At 39.8% G+C, this 24,337-nt stretch overlaps 1 protein-coding gene across 1 annotated transcript in view; it reads left to right on the plus strand.

The window, feature by feature from the left end:
• The window catches only part of DTD1 (D-aminoacyl-tRNA deacylase 1), a 96,714-nt gene extending 73,064 nt beyond the window's left edge, over positions 1 to 23,650 (plus strand). The window contains exons 5-6 of the mRNA XM_032795889.2: positions 15,017 to 15,193; positions 23,039 to 23,650. Coding sequence (XP_032651780.1) covers positions 15,017 to 15,172 — 156 coding nt within the window. The 3' untranslated portion in view covers positions 15,173 to 15,193; positions 23,039 to 23,650. The remainder of the gene's footprint in view (positions 1 to 15,016; positions 15,194 to 23,038) is intronic.
• The last annotated feature ends 687 nt before the right edge of the window (positions 23,651 to 24,337 follow it).

Consider the following 24,337-nt stretch of genomic DNA (forward strand, 5'->3'; position numbering starts at 1 on the left):
TTCTGTGATCCAGCCCATCACATCTACCATAGACTCGGTTCCCAAAAATGCTTTTGCATGGGCTTTGCCTGACTTCACTCATGTGAGTCATCCTATTAAAGTCACTGGCACTACTGCACATGGATAAAGTTAATGGTATGCAGACGTGTTTGTAGGAATGCAGTCTTAGTTTCATGAACTTTTCTTTTAAAACATGAACCTCATGGTGTGTGTGAACTACTCAGTTCAATCCAGTAGTTACAACTCTCCTTACAACCAGACAGTACCACAGATGTAGTGAAGGGGAAACATGCTGTAGGGGAAATAGATTTCAGTGTCAAGCTTCCAAACTTGTGATTATAAATGAGAAATGGAACATATATTTTAAAAATAATTAAACATACCATGGCAATATCCAATTCTTGACTTGGCATCTTTGTTAAAATGGATTCGGGAATGATAAACCCAGCTGCTTAAGTTGATTATTGTGATAACTGTTCATTTCTGGAACCTTTTACTTTGAATCCAGTAACATGTGAAATGGATAAGATGGCCCATCCCCATGAAAAGAAAATTACCATAATACGTTAAGAAAAAACTAAAACACCCTGTCAAAGGATAGAGCTTCCAGATTATTGGCTGACTGGAAAATGATTCAGATTTGTTTGTTTATTTTTAAGCCATAGATACATTCTTTCCCTGTTGCAGCATCTGTATGTCACTGGCAGAATAGAGCCAGCAAAACAAAATAGCTGGGGAGATTAGAATATTAATTTATTTTGCTCATCAGTGACAAACTGAAATGGAAGTCCAGACCATGGTTTTCAAAAGTGGGTGCCTGAAGGTGAGATCCTAAAGAAGTTTGGCCTGATTTTTCCAGAAATGGTGGGCCACCCTCAAATCCACCTGAAATCAGCAGAAGCTAAGGATGCTCAGCGTTATGAAAAATCAGGCAAACTTTTATTCAGGAGCTTTACTTAAAGGTTCATTTAAAAAAAAATATTGGCCCTGTTTTCATATTCAGTTTAAAGTCAGACATTTTGGCCAGTCAGTGCAACTGGAATTAGAACCTTGTTTGGTCAGAAGTTTGTTTGATTGGTAAGTCATTTAAACTTAATTTCTTTGGGCTGGGATTTTGATTGTTCTTGGCTGCTCAGCAAGAATGGTATTTAAAACAACTGAAATATTTTAAAATGATCATATTTTTCTTAACAGTATGATGACACTCTTATTCAATAGAATAATCCCTCCCCTCCACATTTAAGCTTATTCACTAGACACAAGAACAGCTCCTGAAATGTTAGGTAATGGGACATTTCAGAGAGTCATAGAAAAAAGAAACTCTCCTTTAAAGAGTACATGGGCTCAAACTGGGAATGTTGCCATGCTCTTGAGCTTTTTAGCTTTCTATGAAATCAAATGCTTGATAGGTGAGTTATTTAACAGTAACACTAATGTTACGTAGTGTTCTTGTTGGAGCTTATCCTTTTCCATGGATTAATATTTCATATCCTGTGCATAATGTTGTATTAATTTGTATATTAGTACTAAAGTTAGCTGAATTATTTGTTGCCAATATTATTCATTGGGCTCATAATATTTTTTTTTTTCTGTTTGCAAAACATTTTCAAACCAGTGCTGATTTCTGAGAATGTATTGTATGTATATAACTATTTGTTGGATAGTTTGGGTGGATACTTGCACACTCTTCTATTTGCTGTTTGTTTCCTGTGGTATGATTGGCCACCATAGTCGCATGGAATTGTTTCCGTTTCCTGATTGAATGGCTGGACCATTTTGACTGTGAGGATAATGTACAGTGAATATTATAGGCTGTAGCAGAAGTGAAACCACAACAACGTGGCTGGGTTCAGTTGTAGAGCATCTTTGATTGGGGTTTACTCAGGTTTGCAGAGGCATGGGAGAACACCCTTCATTCCTGTGAGTCTGAGAAGTACTTAGTGACAGGTATGGCTGGTAGCTTTCTGGATTGCGTTCCCTTCATAGCCAGTAGATGGTGATGTCTTGCAAATGTTTTAGTCCATATTTAGTCAGAGGAGGATGAAACTCTGAACCAACTGTTTGATATGTTATAAAACTGACTGTATAAAAGTATAGTTGACTGACTGATCAATACATTGCATACATAAGCAGTTTATTCCTCAAGAAGAACTAGAACTGCAAGAAAATCCTGAAGAACTGCTTCATAAAGTTACACTTGTGAAAGACAGAAGAAGGGCTAACATTCATCCCACAAAGACAAAAGTGACAACTTCATTTTATTATTAACTTAAAAAGACAAAAAGAGAAGAAAATAAAAATGAAATGATAAAAAGTAGAGCTACATAAATAATAAATTTTGGAAGAAACATTAAAAAAATCTTTTAATATCATAGAAAAATCTAATATCAGGGGGTAGCCATGTTAGTCTGTACTCACAAAAACAACGAGGAGTCCGGTGGCACCTTAAAGACTAACAGATTTATTTGGGCATAAGCTTTTGTGGGTAAAAAACCTCACTTCTTCAGATGCATAGAAAATCAAGTCCACCTATTTGATTTCCTTGTTTTGTAAAATAAGTATTCAGTTCTTCACGTGGAAACCTGAAGGAATTGAAATTTACATTAGAAAGAAATGTATGAATTAAGCAAGATAAACAAAGCATATCTTATATAGACATATTTACTTAGCGTCTCTATGAGAGAGAGATTTCCAGCCTTAAAACATTAATTTAAATATTTTAATATCTGAGGCAGAGGCATTTGACTTGCAAGTTCCTCTGCATGAGAGGAAGATAACATTTGAAACAGAAATGATGCTTGTCTCTTGGGACCTTTTCTACCTTACACACTTTTTCTTAAAATTTCCCGCTGTTGCTACGACTGGTACAGTTACATTGACATGTTTACTTCTGTGTCAGCTAGACCTGCTCTGAGCAAGGTCAGATGATGTGGTAAAAACATCTGAGCCCTATATATGGTATGTCATATGGTGGAGCTGTAACCATGATGAATTACGGGGTTTAATTTTTGTAGTGTAGATAAGGATCTTTCTTGTAGCTGAACTTCAAATAGAAGCCCAGTCAGCATTGGACTGTATCTCCTTGTCATTGCATGCTTGTTTCTGAGACTAGTTAATATGGTTTTGTTTGGAAGTGACTAAAAAAATTATCCTTCTCTAATTAACAGGTTTATCTCAGAAATGAAGATAATTAGCTAGCCAAGATCTTGCTTCAGGAGCATGCTATTGTCCCAAGAAAAGGAGCTGGCAATATAAACCATATAGAAAAAGTCTTGATCCATTATTAAGCACAAAACTGATGTCTTTCACTTTTATGTAATATTTTTGCTTGAACATAAAACTGATCTGTTCTAATGAGAAATATACCTCAATGAACAAGACTTTAAGCAAGCTCCTATCTGAATATTGGGCCAAATTAATCCCTGGTGTAATTCTGTTGACAACAGGGATGACGTTAGCCCATTTATATGAGATTTTGCTTTGCCTGTTGCTATCCAGTGCTTGTCATCTTTCTTTTTTGAGTGAATTTAAAACTTCCTCAATGAAAAAACAAAACAAAGTTGAATTCTGTAAAGTAGCTCCTTTTCTTTAAAGAAATGCAACAAAACACACTTCTACTTCTGTGCGGGAATTTAGTCCCTGTCAACGGGTGCTGGATTGACCAACCTGGAGACATAAATTTACTCTCCACAGAACTAGTACAACATGAGCAGTAAGGGTGCAAGCTTCCTCACACTGCTTTGCCAGTGTGTCTGAAATCTGACCTGGCGGGATCGTCTTGCAGGGTTGGAGTGCATTTCAGTGCCAGTGCCTATTCGCGCTGTCTGGCAATACTGCTACGAGTATTGTCGGTTAATGCTAATTCTGGTGGTGCTTTTTCGTGGTGTGGACGCTCGTTACTGGACTGATATCCCTGTACACTGATCTTATGTAATAGGTTTCTAGGCCGATAATTATTTTCGGTTACTACTGACCAGATTTAGATCACTAAGTGAAAAGCTGTATATCCTGTTGCTAATCCCCTCAGCCATCTTGTCCTTCTGTAAATTATTTTAAAGCATAACAGACAATGAGCTAATGGATTCTCTTTTTGTTCTGTGTTGATGCAGCACCTAACATGGTGTTGGGGTCTTGGTCCATGACTGGAGCTCCCAGGTGCTAACGGAATGCAAATAACAGTAATGAGGTTTGTTTAATTTGCAAGGTTTCTTACTTTTAGATGAGTTGTCTAGTTTTTTTTCTTCTAGATTGCTTATGAATGCAATGCGTTCTGTAGAGTTTCTTCTAATACAAGTAACTAGAAGAAATCTGTTAGACTTGCAATGGTCCAGACACACACAACCCCTCAACTTATTTTTAAGAGTACATACCCCTAACTATCAGAAGGTGCTAGCAACAAAATGTTGAAGCACTTTTGTTTGTTTTATATAGTTTCAGGGACACTTTTTCCCCCCTGTCCAATAAACTTTATCTACAAACATCTCTGAAACATTGTTGGAAAACTTACAATGTGTAAGAAGCATTCTTAACTCAACACCTCATATAGTGACTGGTCCTGCAAAGACAGAAGTTTGTGGGTACCTTTATTCATACGAGTAGTCTCATTGTTTTCAATCATTAACTTTTTGTCAGGATTGGGCAGTAATCCATAACCTGTCCTGGTGGGACCACTCCTTGTACTATGAAGAAGTAATGCACATTCAGTGGAGGATTCATGCCAGTTCCAGACTTTTCATGTTACAGTGATTAATATTGAGGAATTAGAAGTAATGGAATACGGTCACTAGGAATTGAGCAAAGGCAGCCTTTGCTACTAAACTCATTTCAGTTGATAACAGAAGTTGGATTTGCACAGGTTTGCAGAGTTGAAAGTTCAATCCGTTGCCCACTCAATCCTTCCTAATCCGGTCAGGATTCAAGAGAAACACACTTTTACTGGCCATTTTTTGTTAAAATCCACTTGTTTTACAAATTTTATTTGTGAAAATCTATCAGAGCTGAAGATTAAATAGAAGTGGAATTCATGTTGCTTTGTGTCTCTGATGAAGGGTTGGAGAAAGACAGACTATCTTACTTTTACTCACAAAGTTTTGTGGGGTTTTGGTTTGTGGCATCAGTTTGTTTTGCATCTTGTAATAGCAGTAGCATTTAAAGCAAAATGCAAGGGCTTTTCAGCACTAATCGTGAAGTTTATCTGACAGCTGCTTTATCTTTGTGCAGCTTCGCATAACTGTTAAGAATGATACCATAATACCACATCATCCAATTATAATTTCCCCCTCTTTTCATTAGAAATGTGCCTTATCTAAATCCCTTCATAAAAATTGTATGCTCTTAGTTTATAGCAATGCAGGGGAAAGCTGGCTGGCTTTTAATTTTGCATAATAACATTTTGGCATCCCAAATGTAATCTGTGTATATTTGGACATTTACATTGCCGGAGGCAAAAAGCGGATTTTACCTCTCTTTTTCTCCCCCCGCCCCAGACTGTTTAGAATTTAGGAAACGGTGAATCCCATTTTTGAAAGAGGCACTATCAAACTAATAATCATGTTTAGACAAAACATTCTCTCTTATCTCCATTACCAGTAACTTAGATGATTAAAACTAAAGGTGCTGTTGTTTGACTTTTTACATTTTAATCAGGAGTAGTAACTTATCAATTTCACTTTTGTTAATAGCTTCCATTTCAAGATCTCATCCATCTAAAACAATGCGGCTCCTGTTATTTTGGGCTCCAGCAATGCAGGCAAATGTTTAATTTCTTTCCCTCCGGCTCCCAGACTTTTTTTTAATAGTGAAATGAAAACATTTCTATCCATACTAGGTTATGTAACCCTTCTCCCTCTTTCTTTTCATATAATCCAAATTACGATTATAGCAAAATGAGGCAATCAGCTAACAAAGTATCAGTACTGCCAGAATTGTTCACTTCCTACTGACATTATCTATGTTTCTAGGATCCAGCCAAAAAAGAAATACTGTATCTGGAGTAAAGAGATTCAGCTAAATTCAGACGTTTGCCAAATGGAAAAGGAAAATATTGGGAGTCACCTTTCCATGTTCTAAAAACAATGGAAAGTAGAAGAAATTTGATAACGCAAGACCTAAGATTGGAAAAATTAACTTTGTCCAAACAAAAGACCCCTGGAGTTACTGACATCTGTAAGTTGAATACTTAAGAACATAAGACAGGCCATACAGGGTCAGATCAATGGTCCATCTGGCCTAACATCCTGTCTTGCAATAGTGACCAATGCCAGGTGCTTCAGAGGCAATGAACAGAACAGGTGATTAATGAGTGATCCATCCCCTGTTGTCCATTCTCAGCTTTTGGCAAACAGAGATTAGGGACACGTCAGAGCATGGTTTTGCATCTCTGCCCATCCTGGCGAATAGCCGTTGATGGACCTATCCTCCATGAACTTATCTAGTTCTTTTTTTAACCCTGCTATAGTCTTGGCCTTCACAAAATCCTCCGGCAAAGAGTTCCACAGGTTGAGTGTGCGTTATGTGAAGAAGTACTTCCTTTTGTTTGTTTTAAACCTGCTGCCTATTAATTTCATTTGGTGACACCTAGTTCTTGTGTTATGAGAAGGAGTAAATAACACTTCCTTATTTACTTTCTCCACACCAGTCATGATTCTATAGACCTCTATCATATCTCCCCTTAGTCATCTCTTTTCCAAGCTGAAAAGTCCAAGTCTTATTAATCTTTCCTCATATGGAAGCCATTCCATACCCCTAATAATTTTTGTTGCCCTTTTCTGAACCCTTTCCAATTTTAATACATCTTTTTTTGAGATAGGGAGACCACATCTGCACGCCGTATTCAAGATGTTGGGCATACCATGGATTTATATAGAGCCATTATGATATTTTTTATCCTATTCTCTATCCCTTTCTTAATGATTCCCAACATTCTGTTTGCTTTTTTGACTGCCGCTGCACATTGAGTGGATGTTTTCAGAGAAATATCCACAAGGACTCCAAGATCTCTGTCTTGAGTGGTAACAGCTAATTTAGACCTCATCTTTTTATATGTATAGCTGAGATTGTTTTCCAATGTGCATTACTTTTGTGTAGTTCCCCTCTCTGAAATTAAATGCTACCGTGGTGTGCTGCTTTTGTGTTTCCCCTCTCCCAGGGATACTGAATTTCATTATGTTATGGTCACTATTACCAAGCGGTTCAGCTATATTCACCTCTTGGACCAGATCCAGTGCCCCACAAAGAACTAAATCAAGAATTGCCTCTCCTCTTGGGTTCCAGAACTAGCTGCTCCAAGAAGCAGTTACTTAAGGTATCAAGAAACTTTGTCTCTGCATCCCGTCCTAGGTGACATGCACTCAGTTGAAATGGAGATAGCTGAAATCCCCCATTATTACTGAATTTTTTATGGCCTCTCTAATCTCCCTGGGCATTTCACAGTCACTATCACATCCTGGTCAGGTGATAGATAGTATATCCCTCCTGCTATATTCTTATTATTTGAGCATGGAATTACTATCCAAAGATACAGAGAGTCCTGTGGCACCTTATAGACTAACAGACGTATTGGAGCATGAGCTTTCGTGGGTGAATACCCACACGTCTGATGAAGTGGGTATTCACCCACGCAGGTTTATGCCTCAGCGGGGCCGGCCAGAGGGGGAGGGCAAGTGGGGCAATTTGCCTCAGGCCCCACAGGGGTCCCCATGAGAAAATAGTATTCTATAGTATTGCAACTTTTTTTTAATGGAAGGGGCCCTCAAAATTGCCCCGGGCCCCTGAATCCTCTGGGCAGCCCTGTGCTTCAGTACTTCTGTTAGTCTATAACAGTGGTCCCCAACCTTTTTGTGGCCAGTAGCACATTCATGTTTTCAGAAGAGTGTGGTGGGCGCCAACAATTACTCACGTACAGGGCCGGCTCCAGGCACCAGTGGAGCAAGCATGTGCGGGACCGCGGCTTCTCTCCGGCTTAAGCCATGATTCCGCGCCTGCCAGGGACCGAGAACGCTGGTGCCAACAGTCTGCAGCCCCGGAGAAGCCAGAGAGAAGCCGCAGCCCTGCGCCTGCCAGGGACAGAGAACGCCGGAGCTCGCAGCCTGCAGCCCCACAGTTCTCTGTCCCTGGCAGGCATGGGGCCGCAGCTTCTCTCCCCTACTGGGCAGTAGGGGGGGCGCACATAAATGCCCCATCGGGCGCCATGGCACTCGCGGGCACTGTGTTGGGGACCACTGGTCTATAAGGTGCCACAGGACTCTGCTGCTTTTACAGATCCAGACTAACACGGCTACCCCTCTGATATTTTATCCAAAGATATTCCGTGGTACAGTTTTGGTTCATTTAAGATTTTTATTTCATTTGACTCTTCGCTTTCTTTCACTTGATGTGTCAGCTTGTTTCAGAGTGTTTTTATTAAAGGCAAATTGATTTTTAAAAGTGACATGACATGAAACTTTAACGTAATGGCAGACTTTTCAGTGTTGATGAAACCTCCTGTCTTAACGTTCTGTCAAGCTTTCCATTATAAGAATTCTGTTTTTAGGATTTCATATCTGTCATGTACTGTTAAATTACCTCATGCTAGAATTTGGCACAGAAGTTGTTAACCCAGATGTAAATGTTAACCTTTTTCAAAACTCTTATCCCATACATTAGTTAATCTGTGTGTTGATTATTTAAGGTTTTTTGTTTTGTTTTTTTTAGTGGTGGTAAAAATGTGTATTTACATAGTTCCAGAGGCTTTGATTATCAACTCAGTCTCAACGAAAGAAAATAATCAATATTAAATTGAAAAAGTCGCCTTCTGTGGAGTGAGGGCTTTTGCATTTTTATATGGAATGAGAGAAAAATAGCCTTTTAACACCTGTAATATTTCAAGACACTTTTGACTCCTGCCATGCTCCAGGAAGTCAGCAGTTGAACCAAAACTGAAGCTGATATTTAAAGAAATAATCATGGGTTCTTTTGATTCAGAAAGCATGAGTGGAAAATGCAGGTGCAATAAATTGGATGATTATTTCTGTATAACTGATTGGTTTGGTATGGTGTGTTCTCCCTTCCCCCCCCGGCCCTCTCTGACTGAGGACCAGAAAGATAACACAAATGAGCTTCAGGATACTGCATCAGTAGATTTAGATGGTCAGAGTTTCCAGGGTCTACATTTGAAAATTATAGTTTCCTAATTAGTTTTAAGGCGTAATTGCTCCCCTTGCAGCCCATACTCATTTAACAAGGTATGTAGTCTGTGATCCTCTCGGGATATCTTGGAAAATATGGAAACGCTCTTCACTGACTACAGCATTTGCACACGTGAAGTCTCTCAACAATAATAAATCAACAAACACAATGTAATGTTAACAATAAAATGTCTTATGCTTGTTTTTAAAACCATCTCAAAGGACATTGTGATCTTCATGAAAAGTTCAGTAATACACTGGAAGCTTGCAAGACATGATTTGTGGGACCGGAATATTTACAATTCAGATTATATTCTGTCGAAAGCCAAAAAATGGAACTGCCTTAACTTTTTTTAAACCTAGTGACAACATAGTGCTTGCTTATCACATCATTTTAACAAACCCAAGCACTTATAAGCAAGGAAATGAAAAGCTAAGGTCAAAATAGGCCTTTTACTAGGAATACTTATTTGATCAGATCCTAAGTATCTGAACTCCGACCCACAGATTAATGGTACGGTGATGGTAGCATGTAGGTACATAGTTAGATTGTTGTCTCTATATATGTACTTCACAGCTCTTTAAATCTTTTAATAAAGTATTACGTAGTAGATACTACATCCCATGTATGACACAAGCTGTAGGCTAATATAGCAACTAAAGAGGTGGGCACCTTCTTTTCTTCAAGTCATTTGTTACATCTTTTCTATTTTTAGGGGGGAAATACTGCTATATAGACCACTGGAACCTGAATGCCGCAGTTATCTCAGTTCCCATTTCTTGTCTATTAAAGGTACCACGTCCTATAAGAGACGGGTTTATTTAAATACTGACACCTGGATTCTTGACTTGCTTTGAGATGGATCTGGAGTTGCCTTAGGATCTTTAGTTAATTTGCTATCTGTAGTGTCTTATTCTGCTTTGTTTAGACCAGGGGTAGGCAACCTATGGCATGGGTGCCAAAGGCAGCACGCGAGCTGATTTTCAATGGCACTCTCACTGCCTGGGTCCTGGCCATTGGTCCAGGAGGCTCTGCATTTTAATTTAATTTTAAATGAAGCTTCTTAAACATTTTAAAAACCTTATTTAACTTTACATACAACAATAGTTTAGTTATATATTATAGACTTATAGAAAGAGACCTTCTAAAAACGTTAAAATGTATTACTGGCACGCGAAACCTTAAATTAGAGTGAGTGAATGAATGAAGACTCAGCACAGCACTTCTGAAAGGTTGCTTACCCCTGGTCTAGACTGTTTCAACCGATAAAAATGACCTTTTGCAAATATTTCATTAAATATACATGGTTCTTTACTATTTCTTTTGAGGTTATATTTTTGTTTTCATATGCGTCTATCCCATAACTTGAAGACTGTTATCTAAGAGCATATCTGGTCCATTTGCACATCAAATATATAATATAAAAATATGGAATAAATATTGTGGCTTCTCTGCTTCATAATGCAAATTCCACAATTTGCATACACTGCTGTTTTCCCAAGTTCAGAAAGTACAGACTTAGATTTCTGAGGTGGGTTCGCAGTGTTCTCAGAGAAAATGTTACTGTGTTTGATTCATGGTGCCATATGTTGTTTTTTTAAACAATTGAATAATATGAGGAGCAGGAGAACATCGGTTACAGAATAATGGGTTTCTTTTTATTCAGATAATCACATCATTATCACAAACTATTAAAAGTTGTGGAAGGTACGGTTATACCTTCTGCCACCTTTATTTAAGGTAGGTGGGTCATTGTTGCGATTAAATGTATTTCAGTAAAGGAAATAATTGTAATTCTACGAGGAAACACATTGATAATATGAGTAACTTCCTAGAGGTTTGTCAGCTATAGTGGGTCTTGTCTACCATCTCCTTGTGGCACTTTTGAATTGGTGCGGCTGGAGGTTAATATTGGATTTATAAATGTAATTGATAACCGCTAGGTTGAGCCAAGTGATTGAAGATTGCTGGTATTTATTTTATTTTATGCACATATCTAAATACATATAACATTTTTTAAAATTGGTTGGGAATGTTTGAGTTCTTCATGCTGTTAGCAAGTTCCCATTCTGTTCCCTCACCATCAATTTTTCCTTCCATTGTGCAATTTGTCACACTTGTATTGCTTCTTAAATTAGATTGTAAACTCCTTGCAGTAGGGACAGTGGTGTTTACACCAGGCTGAGCTCAACAAGGCTCTGCTTCTGATTTGGGTCTTTGGAGTTTACCATTACCGCAATGAATTGCATGGACCACATGTCAGTGCTTTGCGCGAGGTCGAACAGCCAAAAATTAGAAAGCTTCTTAAAGAAACAATTCTAGTCTAGGGGTACAAATACTCCACAGAAAAAATCCCACCGCAGCGAGCCTGAGTCAACTGCCTGGGCTCTAAGACCCAGCGAGAGGGCAGGGTCCCAGAACTTGGGCTTCAGCCCAAGTGGAAACATCTACACTGCTATTTTTATCCACGCAGTGTGAGCTCTGCAAGCCCAAGTCAACCGACTCTGGGCTCTGAAACTTGCTGCTGTGTTTTTTGGTTTTTTGCAATGTAAATGTATCCTAGATTTCCTTGGATGCAAATGTACCAATTTCCATTATCGCCTAAAACAGTGGTTCCTAAATGGGGATTCGCAAAATGTTACAGAGGGTTCTTGGGAAAAAATTATCTAATGGCCGACAGAGCTGTCCCTAGGTAGCATGGGGCCAGCAGCCCGGAGCCCCTGGACTTCCGAGAGCTAAGCAGATCAAAGCAAGCATATCTATCACACTGAGGAGATTTAAACTTCAAGACACATAAGAAACGGAAAGGGAGGTGAATATTTTTTGCTGTTTTTAAATTAAATAGGCAGCTAGTCTTGTTTTTAAAATTATTATGAAGAACAAATTTAAGCTTTGTTGTAACGTATGTTGGTTGTCTGGACTGCTCAAGACCTGAATGCTTGTGTAGGAGGAACTTTTTTAATTGGCTTCTTAAATAGCTTCATGCCGTTTCCCATCTGATACTCCTTGATGAAACATAGGACCCTTGTCTAATAACAGGCTTATTCAAAGTGATACAAGCTATGAAAGTGAGATCTTGGAAGGGTGTTGCCGTTTTCATAATGTAATAAAAATACTGTAATGAGAAATAATAATTAATAATAGTGTGTAATAAGCATGTCATAAAAACAAATTTTGTGTTTCCAAGATCACTGCTTTTCTAATTTATGCTGAGATAAGGGAGAAAGTCCCTGGAAATACTCATTTTTAGGAGGAGGTTCAGGAGACTTGACATTTTAGTGACAGTGGTTCACAGGTTGTTAAAGTTTGGGAACCACTGACTTAAAACATTCACTTGCTGTATTATCTGTAGCATTGCTGGGAAAATAGTGTGCAAGTTCTATAATATGGGATTTAGAATGTTGTACATATAGGTGAGACGTATCCATTGGGTTACATACTTGTCCTCGTGACTTATCAATATATTGTGTGGCATTAATTAAACTGTTATACCAGGGGTTGGCAACCTTTCAGAAGTGGTGTGCTGAGTCTTCATTTATTCACTCTAATTTAAGGTTTTGCGTTCCGGTAATACATTTTAACATTTTTTAGAAGGTCTCTTTCTATAAGTCTATAATATATAACTAAACTATTGTTGTATGTAAAGTAAATAAGATTTTTAAATGTTTAAGAAGCTTCATTTAAAATTAAATTAAAATGCAGAGCCCCCGGACTGGTGGCCAGGACTCGGGCAGTGTGAGTGCCACTGAAAATCAGCCATAGGTTGCCTACCACTGTGTTATACTATACCAGCTCATGCAGGAAAAAGAAGCTGTATCTCAGCTTACTGAACAGTAACACGTAAACTAGCTCAGTTTGTTTTCTGTGGATTTCATTCCCTAAAAGTTCTGCTGGCCTTGAAACAATGATTTGCAGCTAACACATTATTAACCCAGAAGAAATTGGAAAAAGCAGTTTGATAAATTACAGTAGATTACAGAAAATCAAATCAACTGATAAACTAAAATCATGAAGTCTCTTCAGTCAGTAGAGTAGCTATTGATAAGCAACATACCTGAAGCGTGTTGCAGGCTGCTTCTCTGAAAAATGGGAGATAAATGCCAAAGTGACACTGACATTCAACTTAATTTGATTTTTCACATTGAGTTGAAGACTTCTACATTGAGGAGTGATTTCTTCATTATTTTCCTTCTGAGTATTAGCTCTACAATGTTAGCTGAGATTTCTCTCTGATGTGGCTGAAATTGAGTGTTCTGTTTCCCTTGCTTTGGAGCATACAAATGTTTGTCTCCATAAAAATAACACTCCTCTCTAGCATGGCTGTGTAGGCTGGGTCTCAGAACACGGAATGTGTCTGATTGGTTCCTGGCTCTGCCTTAGTCAGAACATTACAGAATAAGAAATGGCCGAAATGATGAAGCCCTTCTAAAACCTGAGGCTATAGAGCTGGTCGGTTTCCACTGGAATGCTACAAGAGCTTTGGCCCAGATCCACAAAGGGACCTAGGCACCTAAACCTCAGACTTAAACACGTAAGTTTGGGGGGTTTGGCTCCACAGCAACTCACAGAACTCCTGCCGAATTCTATAGGCATATAAACTCACTTGGTGCTCTAAGTTTTCAGGGTAAAACTTTCTTAGCGCCCAATTTCTGCCTCTGGGCATGCGCGCTGTTGCCTCTCTCTAGGCATCAAGACACCTTTCTCCTGCCGAGCCCCAGAGTGATTTGCAACCCCGGGAAGACAAGCGTTCGGCCACCGAACCCAGGTACGGGGTCTGATCAGGTAGGCATGCTCAGAGGCAGCCTACTGGATCATATCCTATTCAAATCTAGGAGGAGGTGGTTTTTAACTTTTAACCCAATGGTTAGAGCACCCCCCTAGCATGTGAAGACCTAGGTTCAATTCTACCCTGTCTCTGCCAGAAGTGGGGAGAGGATTTGCCCAGGGGTCTCCCACCTCTCAGGAGAGTGCTCTGATCACTGAGTTATGGGATATTCTGATGCAGAGCCCCCTCACTCTCTCCTGTTGAAGCTATTCCGCTGTGGATAGATAATAAAAAAGTGACTGGAGCAGGTGGTTGGACCCTGGATCTCCCGGTGGCCACCCTAACCTCTGGACTACAGAGTCATCCCCATTCTCTTTCTGGCCTAATGGCTGTTTCACTGTGAATAAATCATTAAATAATCATTGGGCCAGAGAGCGTGAGGGTGACTGACTCCAGGTGGGTTCCCATTCATGGATCACTAAGCAGAGATAGGTGCATCTGTGTAGCCTAGACTTAGGAGCCTGTCTCTGAGAGAAGGGTGAGGATTTTGAGCACACCCGCCCTGTCGTCGTCTATTCCCTGCCCAGTGTACTGGATTTTGCAGATTACATTCTAAGGCACCCATCTCCCTTTCATTTTATAGGGCACCCAGCTCAGGCTTTGTGGATTGCGTTGGTGTTCCTGTGATTTTTCTAGATGCCTAAAAGTTGGGTGCTGTAGTGCTCAGCACTGTGATGTCCAAATCGCTTTGTGGATCCTGGGCTTTGTAATTAAACTCTCTCTCCTCTTTTGATCCAGGTCTTTAATCAGTTTTCCATATTGGCAAATGACCAGGTACTGTATCTTCTGCAGATACTGCGCTCCCAAAAGAAGAGCGTGAGGATGAGTGCTCTTCTAGTCATCTCTGATCCACTGAGATCACATCTTTATAAATTATTCACTTTTCTCTTGATGTTAGGAACCATTGGAAATCTTTTTATTGTTGTTGCAGAAGAGAGGTTCAAATTCAGGAAGTTTTTGGTGCTATTGTCTAATAGTCTGTTCGTAGTTTTTAAAGTATTTCTTTTCCTTTCTCTTTGTTAATAGCTGACAAAGCTTGAAAAACAGCAGCAAAGGAAAGAGAAGACCAGAACCAAGGTACCCTCTGAATCAAGTAGAGAAAGAAATGCCCCTCGTAATAAGGATGACCCTAGTGCAAGCAGTGGAGCAGAGGGAGACGTGTCTTCTGAAAGGGAACCTTGATCCTCAAAAGCAGGGCCTCAGGTATGAATCCTTGTCACTTGCCTGGATACTCTGACAATCACCTTGCAAATGCCTAAAGGCCTAATAGTGACACCCTTGTTTGCAGTGACTAGCCTCAGGGGCTATTTGTTGGGCAAGGTACTTATTCATTGTGGGCAAGGGTCTCCTCAGCCTGGCCCTAAGGAGACAGCTAACTTGTAGATGACAGCGTCTTTGATTTAGAGATTTCAAAAGTATATCTCCTCTTCAGTTCAGCGTCTTGAACAGTCACTCTTTTCTTGTTTACAGTTTGTTGCATTTCCAATACCTCTACTCACCCCGAACCCAAACATGACCAAGTGAAATCCTCAGTCCCATTCTCCCCGCTTTAGGCTGGCCGAAAGGGTCCAAGCAGAAAAAAGTTCTGAAAGCCCTGGTTCCAGCCAAGAGAAGACTCCCACAATAAAGAACCCTGGCTGCCTTCTCAGGACCCCACTGCAAGTCCTGGTGTAGGGGGAGTGCCAGGAGTTGGTGGTAGGAGGGGTGTGTTGAAGGCAGAGTCGCAACATACAGCCCATAGGGAAGCCAGCTGCCTCTCCAGCCCCTGGAGCAGACCAGGATTAGGAGAGAGCAAAATTGGTTAAAGCCACCATAGCCTTCTCCCAACTCCTCTCCAGCTGGGTGGCAGGTTCTGTGCTGTGCCTTGTAGAGGTGCTGCGCGGAATCTCACCCCTAGTGGTAAAAATGCTGGAAGTCAGTCCAGACCTTGCACATACTAAGGCTTCTACCACTACTACCAGCAGAAATGGTGGCAGCACCACTAGGAGTTGTCTGTAGACAAGACCCAAGTGTGAATTTGGCCTGCACTTATGACTACTGGCAGGTATACTTCTGACAAATTCTTGGCTACGTAGAAAAAGGTACAATCTTTTCTAAAGCTACCCTTATATTAGCCTGGGTTATGGAATCCTCTTTGGGCTGAAACAAGGAGAGTAAAGACCCTCCCAGCTGCTCACCCTCTGCCTTTCATTCAGGGTGATTCCTCCTGCTTGTACCACCAGCATGGGATGCATTGGGAACACTGGAGAGTGTGTCTCCTTATTCTTAGTTATGGTACCTGATACTGCAGTGATTTCTGGCTGCCAGAAGGAGCAATCGCAGGCAGAATCCTGCTCAGCCACCCCAGCCCTGGCATGGAACATGCTCAGTGTAGGTAGGATCTCCAAATAATTTAGCTGCCAAATTTGAACAAGTCTGTACTGCTCATGTGCGAACTGAGATTTTCAGAAAGTTATAACTTGGCCAGATGTGGGTGGATTTTCATGGGGACAGCAAAAGGCACATCTCAGATATGGCAGGCATTCCCTTACCAAATTTCAAGTCCCTGCTGCAAAGCCAGGGAGAAGCTAGAATATCTCAAAAAAACAGTGATAATTTTTTTTAATGGACAAAACATCTTTTTTCTTAGTCTCATTCTCTGAAACAGCTAAACTTGTTTAGGTGAAACTTTCCCTCCAAAATTCAGCCCAAGGCTGAATATAGGTATCCACATATTTATGTATATACACGTAGTGTTTCAAGATATCTTTGAATTTTATGAACTCAAGTAGCAAAATTTTTAAGCATTTATTTCCAAACAATATACCCTGTTTCTTTAAACCAGACACTTAAAACATTAAAATGAACTCTAAAGTTGTGTTTTGCATTTCAGACTAAAAATATGTATATAGAGTGATCATTTTGTGAACTATGTTCACCTGCAGGCGATAGGGTGTTTTTGTTCTTTTATCATTTTCCTGTGAGAGTTTGTTCGAGTGTAGAGATTGTCCGGTTTCACCCATATAGTCATTGTTGGGGCATTTAGCGCACTGGATGAAGTACACCACATATTGTGATAGGTGTGTGTAGGACCCATGGATCTTGATGTGTGTTGATGGTTGTAGCAGTGGAGAGAAGTCTGCTGGTTTGGCATCTGTTGTTCAGGCAGGGTCTGGTGCTGCTTTGAGTTGTTGGGACCTGGTCTGTGGGGAGCTTACTTCTGATGAGGAACTTAGGTTGTGGGGGTGTTTGAAGGCCAGAAGAGGGGGGTTAGGAAAAATTTCTTCCTGGATGGTGTCCCCACAGAGTATGGGCTGTAGTTGTTTGATGATATCACATATGGGTTCCAGTGTGAGGTGGTAGGTGACAATTAGGGATACGGTCAGAGGGGGTTTATTTCTGTGTGGAGGCAGGTTCTCTCAGGGTATTTGGGTGGCCCATTCCACAATGTGAACGACTTCTCTGGTGGAGTGTCTGTGTTCGGTGAATGTGGTTTTGTGTGTGATAAGGTGTATATCCCAGACTTTCTCCTCAGAGCACATCACTACGCTCTCAAATGAACTTGCACAGAAAAATGGTAAAAGACAAAAACATCCCATCACCTGCTGGTGAACACTTTTCACAAAGCGATCGCTCTATATCTGACCTATCAGCCCTCATCCTCAAAGGAAATCTGGACAGCACTTTCAAAGATGAGCCTGGGAGCTTAAATTCATTACTCTGCTGGACACTAAAAATCATGGACTGAACAGAAACACTGGATTTATGGCTTATTCCAACAATCTGCAACCCACTAACCCCTCTTTTTGTCCTGTGACTGCAGAGGTGCTTGAATGGTCCCTTACAATATGTGCTAACTACTTATGCTTAACAATCTGTTCCACCTTGCATTTTGCGGTCGTGCTGGGAGTTCCTTTCCCAGCCCGGAAGAAGAGCTCTGTGTGGCTTGAAAGCTTGTTTTTCTCACCCATGAAAGTTGGTCCAACAAAAGATATAACCTCACCCACCTTGTCTCTCTAATATCCTAAGTCCGACTACAGTCCAGCTACAACTACACGGCCTTCCCTAAAGATATGGCAGAAATAGGAGTTCACAGGCAGGCTTCTGTAAAATGAGAGACTTTCAAGATTGGGGCTGTTAATTTAGAAGAGATGAATAGGAGGACGTGGTAGAGGTCTGCATAATAATAAATGGTACACAGAAAGTAAATCAGATGCTCCGACTTATCCTTTCTTATAATAGAAGAACAAGTAGCCTTCAAAGAACGGAAAAACAACCCATATAAAACATATTAAAGGAAATATTTTCATACAGCTTATAAAAAACCTGCAATATCCATTGCCACGTTATAACATTGAATCCTAGATCTTAGTAGGAGTCAGATGAACCATTCGTATGACTTATGCGAATGTCTAGAAGAATTAGACATTGATATGGTTTATGAGGACACCCATTTGGCATTAGATGGTATTAAAAATAGGGATATAAACCCTCATGTTTTAGGACATTTTATATATATATTTTAACTACAAACAAAATAAGAAGAAGCTGGCCATTAACTAGTATCTGGAATTGACCACTCTCAGGGATGGGATACTGGAATAGATGGACCACTAGTTTGGTGCCACATGTCGATGCTTCTGTTCCTATAAGAAGAGTAGATTCCTAGGTTTTAAAACCAGCATGATCATCTTGTCTGACCTCCTTTACAGCACAGGCCTTAGGACTTTCCTGAATTAGTTCCTATTTGAACGAGAGCATATTTTTTAGAAATACGTCCAATCTTGATTTTAAAATAGGTGGAATAATAGAGGAGTTCTCATACATCTTTGAAACTAGATCTTTGGAAAGGGAACGTAAGTAGTAAATTCATTTGTGCCTGGGATTAGTGGAATAAATGTACCTTACTCTTTTGGGTTTAAATCTTTTATTAACGTGTTGTAAATGTCATTCTTAAGCTTTTTGTAGGTTTTAAAACTCTTATGGTCTCACAAAAAATGCCACTTAATTCAATAAAATAATCTGAACGAAAGGAGATGTCACAGATCTGCAAGGCAACATGCTTTTGATATTTGAAAACTTGAAGCCAGGCATCTGGCATGCTCCTGAGCGAGGAGCAGCAGCACGCGGAAAAAATGGACATGTTCCGTGTAAACAGAACACACAAGAATAGCAAGTCTTCTTTTTCTATTTTCATTCACACCACAGATGATTCAGTTCATGATAATTATCAGCTGCAGACTTTTGCTTATACAATGTCACCAGAGACCCGTCTGCAATTCTCAGTGACCAGTTGCAGTAGTTCATCATCATCATTGGATAGCTCCGTACTTTTGCCTTTCAGAGTGTCATGCAGGTGTCAAGTGGTGTCAGTGCTCTTGTGGGCTTTTTTTATTTTTGTCTGGAATGTTTTAATTCTTAACTAACTTTGTTCTGTGGGTATTTTCCTCAGTTATTGATCATTTTCTTGTACTTGTGGAGATACATGAAATAGTGGTGCAGAAACATCTTAATTGGTGGCATTTTCATTTACAGAAGCTTTCATGTGTCTCTTGTTTTCCAGCGTGGGACGTTCCTTACCCTCATTTAGCCAGAATTTTCAGACAGCTTGTGTGGAAGAAATTGGACACATGGAAGGGTGGGTTAAAGCGTAGAAGAATAGGGGTGGGATTGAAGGATTGATTGTTTGGGCGATGGAAAAAAATGTACAATCTTGTGCAAAATTTCCTTTGAAGATAAGAAAATGTCTTCCTGTTCAGTTAGTGTTTCCAGGTGATCAACAGTTCTACATATATCAGGAAGAAATGTGACTTGCTTATTTTCTCAAATGGACATTAAACTGCTGAAAGCTGCTTCTGTTTTTCTTATCCACTTGCTTTAAGGCATGCCAGCCAGCATATTACAAGGCTTTCCCATTAGCAGCGAAAAGCATACCAGTTATATCGTAACACCGTCCCAGCTAGTGAAGGCGGGTTTGTAATGTGTCTCCTTTAAAAGATTCTGACAAAGTCAAGCTCCATATTCTGACTCTTTAAGCAGAATAAGATACATTTTTTTCAGCAGCTCTTGTCCTGATCTGACCTTAGTGTGACTCGAATGAAATATCCTGCCCTGAGCAGATTAATCTTGCTCCCACCTTATCTTAGTCTGTCACTGTGGATTCACAAATCAGCTGTTGGGTTGTCACACTCCAGGTTCCATCAATCAAGACCTACCAGACCAATTGTAATAATCATTTGTTTTCTCTCGCTCTCCACCAGCTAAAGCCCTTCCTCCTATTTATATCCACTGTGTACACAGTCTAACTGCATCATCAATTATAGTTTTTCATCCTTCTTTTCCCAACACAACACCTCAGACTTTCCTGGTATGTGTTTTGCTGCTTTATTCCTCAAAATCCCTTGTCTTTAAAAACATCTAGGCTTGATTCTCATTTACACCCAAGCCATTTTACACCACTATGGCAGCACAGAGGGGGCGTTAAAGTGAGTACAAATGTAATTTTCTTCCATTTGCTCTGCCAGAGAAGTGTAAAGTAGCCTTGGTGTAAATAAAAATCAAGCCCCGCTGGGTCTGTTGTTAGTTTGACCCGAGAGACCTGAACTTTGTCTTGACCTATGATATACATAAGTGAAAATAATGCACGCAGTGCTAACAGTCATAAAAATATTATTTGTAAAAACAAAACCAGCTGTGACTCTTTGGGGCTGAGAGAATACCCCACATCCTGACAGTTTATAGGGTTATTAGAATCCATTCTCCACAGTTCTGAGCATGGTAATAAATGCCTTTGGGAGAAACTTAACTCCTGACAACCATTCGTGCCATAATCCAGATCTAGTGTATAGAGATTTAGCTGAATCTGAATCTGCTTCTAGCTGGAGTCTAGTAAATTCTTACTCTCAAGCTCTATGGTGCCCTGTCTGGAAATCCGATTCTTTGTCCTCTTCAGCGTTGAGAGGCACTGAGATATTTTGCCCTCCTGGTTTTCCCTAATAGCGAGGCATCTCTGTGAAAGCAGTGGCCACCAGGACTTATTTCCAGAAAACATTGTCTCCAAGAGTTGGTATGGAATCGGTCTAAAAGTGGAAGAGAGATCAGAAATGAGTCATCCAGTTATGACTCCCTCCCTTCCTAGTGTTTCTAAATATTTTTGAAGATGACTTGGACAAATGGCTCTTTCCATTCACCCTGGCAGCTGTTATTGAGATGTTTCGGTCCAACACCTAGTCCTCTTCAATTGCCACATCGCTTAGTACCTTGTAATCTCAGACCTGTTTGAGGTCTCTAAGACAGGGCTTCCCACCCTTTCTTTGAACACATCTGCTGATCTGCCCAAGTGATGTAGGTGCCTTCTTCCCACGGAAAATCAATAGCACATAGTTGCTTAAATCACTTAGGCACCTTTGAAATTTTTTTCCTTTACTAATAGCAAAGCAGTGCTTCCCTTGAATGGCTATTTGTTACTCATTTTAATTTATTACCAGAGTGACTTAGTTAGACCTGGCCCTCCTCTCAAAGGCTGGGCTATGATTTATCTGGTCACATATCAGGTATTGGTTAGAAACTGCTTATATCTGTGATGCAGCCTGGTGCATAGGGCCACAGTATGGTAGGTCACAAGTGAATGAATGAATCAGGTTGCAAGAGGAGTTCTCTATAAGAGCTTTAGTCTGTTCCGGGAAGAGCTTGAGAAACCTTTAAGTCGAAACATTTCTTTGTCTTCGAATCCTGGAGTATGCAGTCCCATGCTCCAGTCCTCGGCTCTGTTAATGTCCTCTACCTGTTAACGTCCTGCTGGCTTACCAGCACCAGCTAGCCTACAGTTCACTCTTCAAAACGTCTCATGATAAACTAGATGATCCCTTTGTTTTTAGTACTTGAGTGGCATATTACACATTCAGTAAATCTTGCATTTCCACTGGCCAGTTACTTTATTTGTTCTGATACTACTTACAACGTACTTTAGTAAACAAAAGGAGCTCTGACCCCTGGCAGTATGCATGCAGAGGTTTGTCAGGGGGTTTGCCAGAAGAGAATGCAGGATTTCTAATGAGATCTAATGAAGTGCTGTTTACTGAAGAAGTTTTGTTCTGGATATGACAATTATTTGTCTCTCTTCGCTGCAGTCAAAACAAATTAGGTTTCTGTGACATATCACTGCTGAAATCAAGCCGGAAGGTAGAGAGGGTTACTTTAAGAGCTTATAGATTCAAGATTGTAGGACTGGAAGGGACCTCGAGAGCTCATCGAGTCCAGTCCCCCGTCCTTATGGCTGGACCAAATAGAGTCTAAACCATCCCTGATAGATGTTTATCTAACCTACTCTTAAATATCTCCAGAGATGGAGATTTCACAACCTCCCTAGGCAATTTATTCCAGTGTCCAGCCACCCTGACAGTTAGGAACTTTTTCCTAATGTCCAACCTAAACCTCCCTTGCTGCAGTTTAAGCCATTGCTTCTTGTTCTATCCTTAGAGGCTAAGGTGAACAAGTTTTCTCCCTCCTCCTGATGACACCCTTTTAGATACCTGAAAACTGCTATTGTGTCCGCTCTCAGTCTTCTCTTTTCCAAACTAAACAAACCCAATTTTTTCAGCCTTCCTTCATAGGTCATGTTCTCAAGACCTTTACTATTACATGGTCTGTACTTCAGAGCAACAGAGGCTGGTCGTGTTTGCAACATCTCATTTTAAGATTGGGGGAGGGGGAAGCACTTAGTAAATTTTTGCTACATCTTGTTAATAGCCCAGCAATTTTGGTACCACCGTTACACTGTGTGAATACAAATCTGCATATCTTCCCCTAGATGTGGGCTTTTCCTTTTTGCGGGGTTCCATTAGTTACTTATTTTAGATAGTCAGCCATGCATTTTTGTCCTAGGTTTTAAATGGAGCTCTGATCTGGAGTGGTGTCGATAAGTGGGGTGTGCTTAGCAAAGGGAAACGTTCATGAAGGAGACTTCACGTAACTGCAAGCAAAGATATTTTTCTTCATGTGATTTGAAAGAAGCCAGTAAGTTTCCTATATATTTCTAGTGATATTCTTATTTCTTTTTGCATTTAACAGTTTGTCATACAAAGGCTATGTTGGAGCCTTAAGAATTCACAGTTTACATTATCCTCAGAGTCGATCTTAAAAGACTTCGGAAAAGAAAGAAAAGCAGGAAAATAGAACTAAGAAATTGACTCTACATCATTCTGTACTAAAAACGACCAAAGGAAAGTTACCAGTTTCAGTTTAAATGTATTCGTAGTAGTGAAAATGATTCACAGCATTTTTCTGTGCATCTGTGTTTTTCACATGGTTTAGTGAATGAAGGGTGATTTTTTTTTTAATGCAGATTGTAACAGAACATATGACAACACAGCAGCACATGATCAGTTTCCAAAAATAAATCAGGTTTTTCCTCAAGTTCTGACTTTAATTCCGAAGATATCTCAGTGAGCTTGTATTTTCCTTTGCATTATGTAATGTCATGTGCTACCTGTTTCTATAGCAATGTATAAATCTGTGTACATTACCATATATTGTACAATCTCTGTCTAACACCAGATTTGGGAGTACAGTCTTTTTTCATGTGTTAAAAAAACTGTCATTAATAATTTATCGTGTGAAATACTGTGTCTTATAAAACTTTTTTTTAAAATAAAACACTTTAATAAACAAATTACACTACCTAATCGCCTGTTGGTGTTTGATATGGATTGCTGTGATCTTGGGAACATAATGAACTTTAACAATGCAACTGATGCAGAGCACAAGTATCTGTCCGAAAAGGTTTTAATAGAAGAGTATCATATTCCTCTCACCCTTAAAAAAATTCTATTGACAAAAGTTTCTACCTTGGTACATTTAACATTTTAGGCATAGTCAATCTAGATCTTCTAGACACTTTCCCCTGGCCACCAAAATTTTAGAGGCAGCTGCTCCGTCTACAGTATCTTGCATCTGGTGACATTTCTATCAGCTTGAGAGGCAGAATGGCCTTTGAAACCTGGCAGAGTGCAGTGAGAGCAGAGAACTAGCAGACTACAAAAACTGTAGTTAAGTGAAAGCCCAGAAAATTTCAGTCCTGTCCCTTTAACTCTTCTGAGAGGGGAAATTAAAGGCTATGGTGTCTGCCTCTTTGTTAGATGTAGTAGGACATTTATAAAATGTATTTGTCAAGGAAGGAGTCATTGTTACCAGGGTAACCCCAGGCAAGAACATAATTCTTGCTGAATAGCAGTGATTAATTAAAAAAAAAAAAAGTTTGTCATACATTGGTTTCGGTGTTCCTTGAACAGAAGCATTTATTTTTAAAATTTCCTTGTATGCCTGGATGGAATCTAAGTTACTTGTGTCACTAAATTATTCCTTTGCAAG

Source organism: Chelonoidis abingdonii, chromosome 3 (genome assembly GCF_003597395.2).
Source record: "Chelonoidis abingdonii isolate Lonesome George chromosome 3, CheloAbing_2.0, whole genome shotgun sequence".
NCBI classification, from domain to species: Eukaryota; Metazoa; Chordata; order Testudines; family Testudinidae; genus Chelonoidis; species Chelonoidis abingdonii.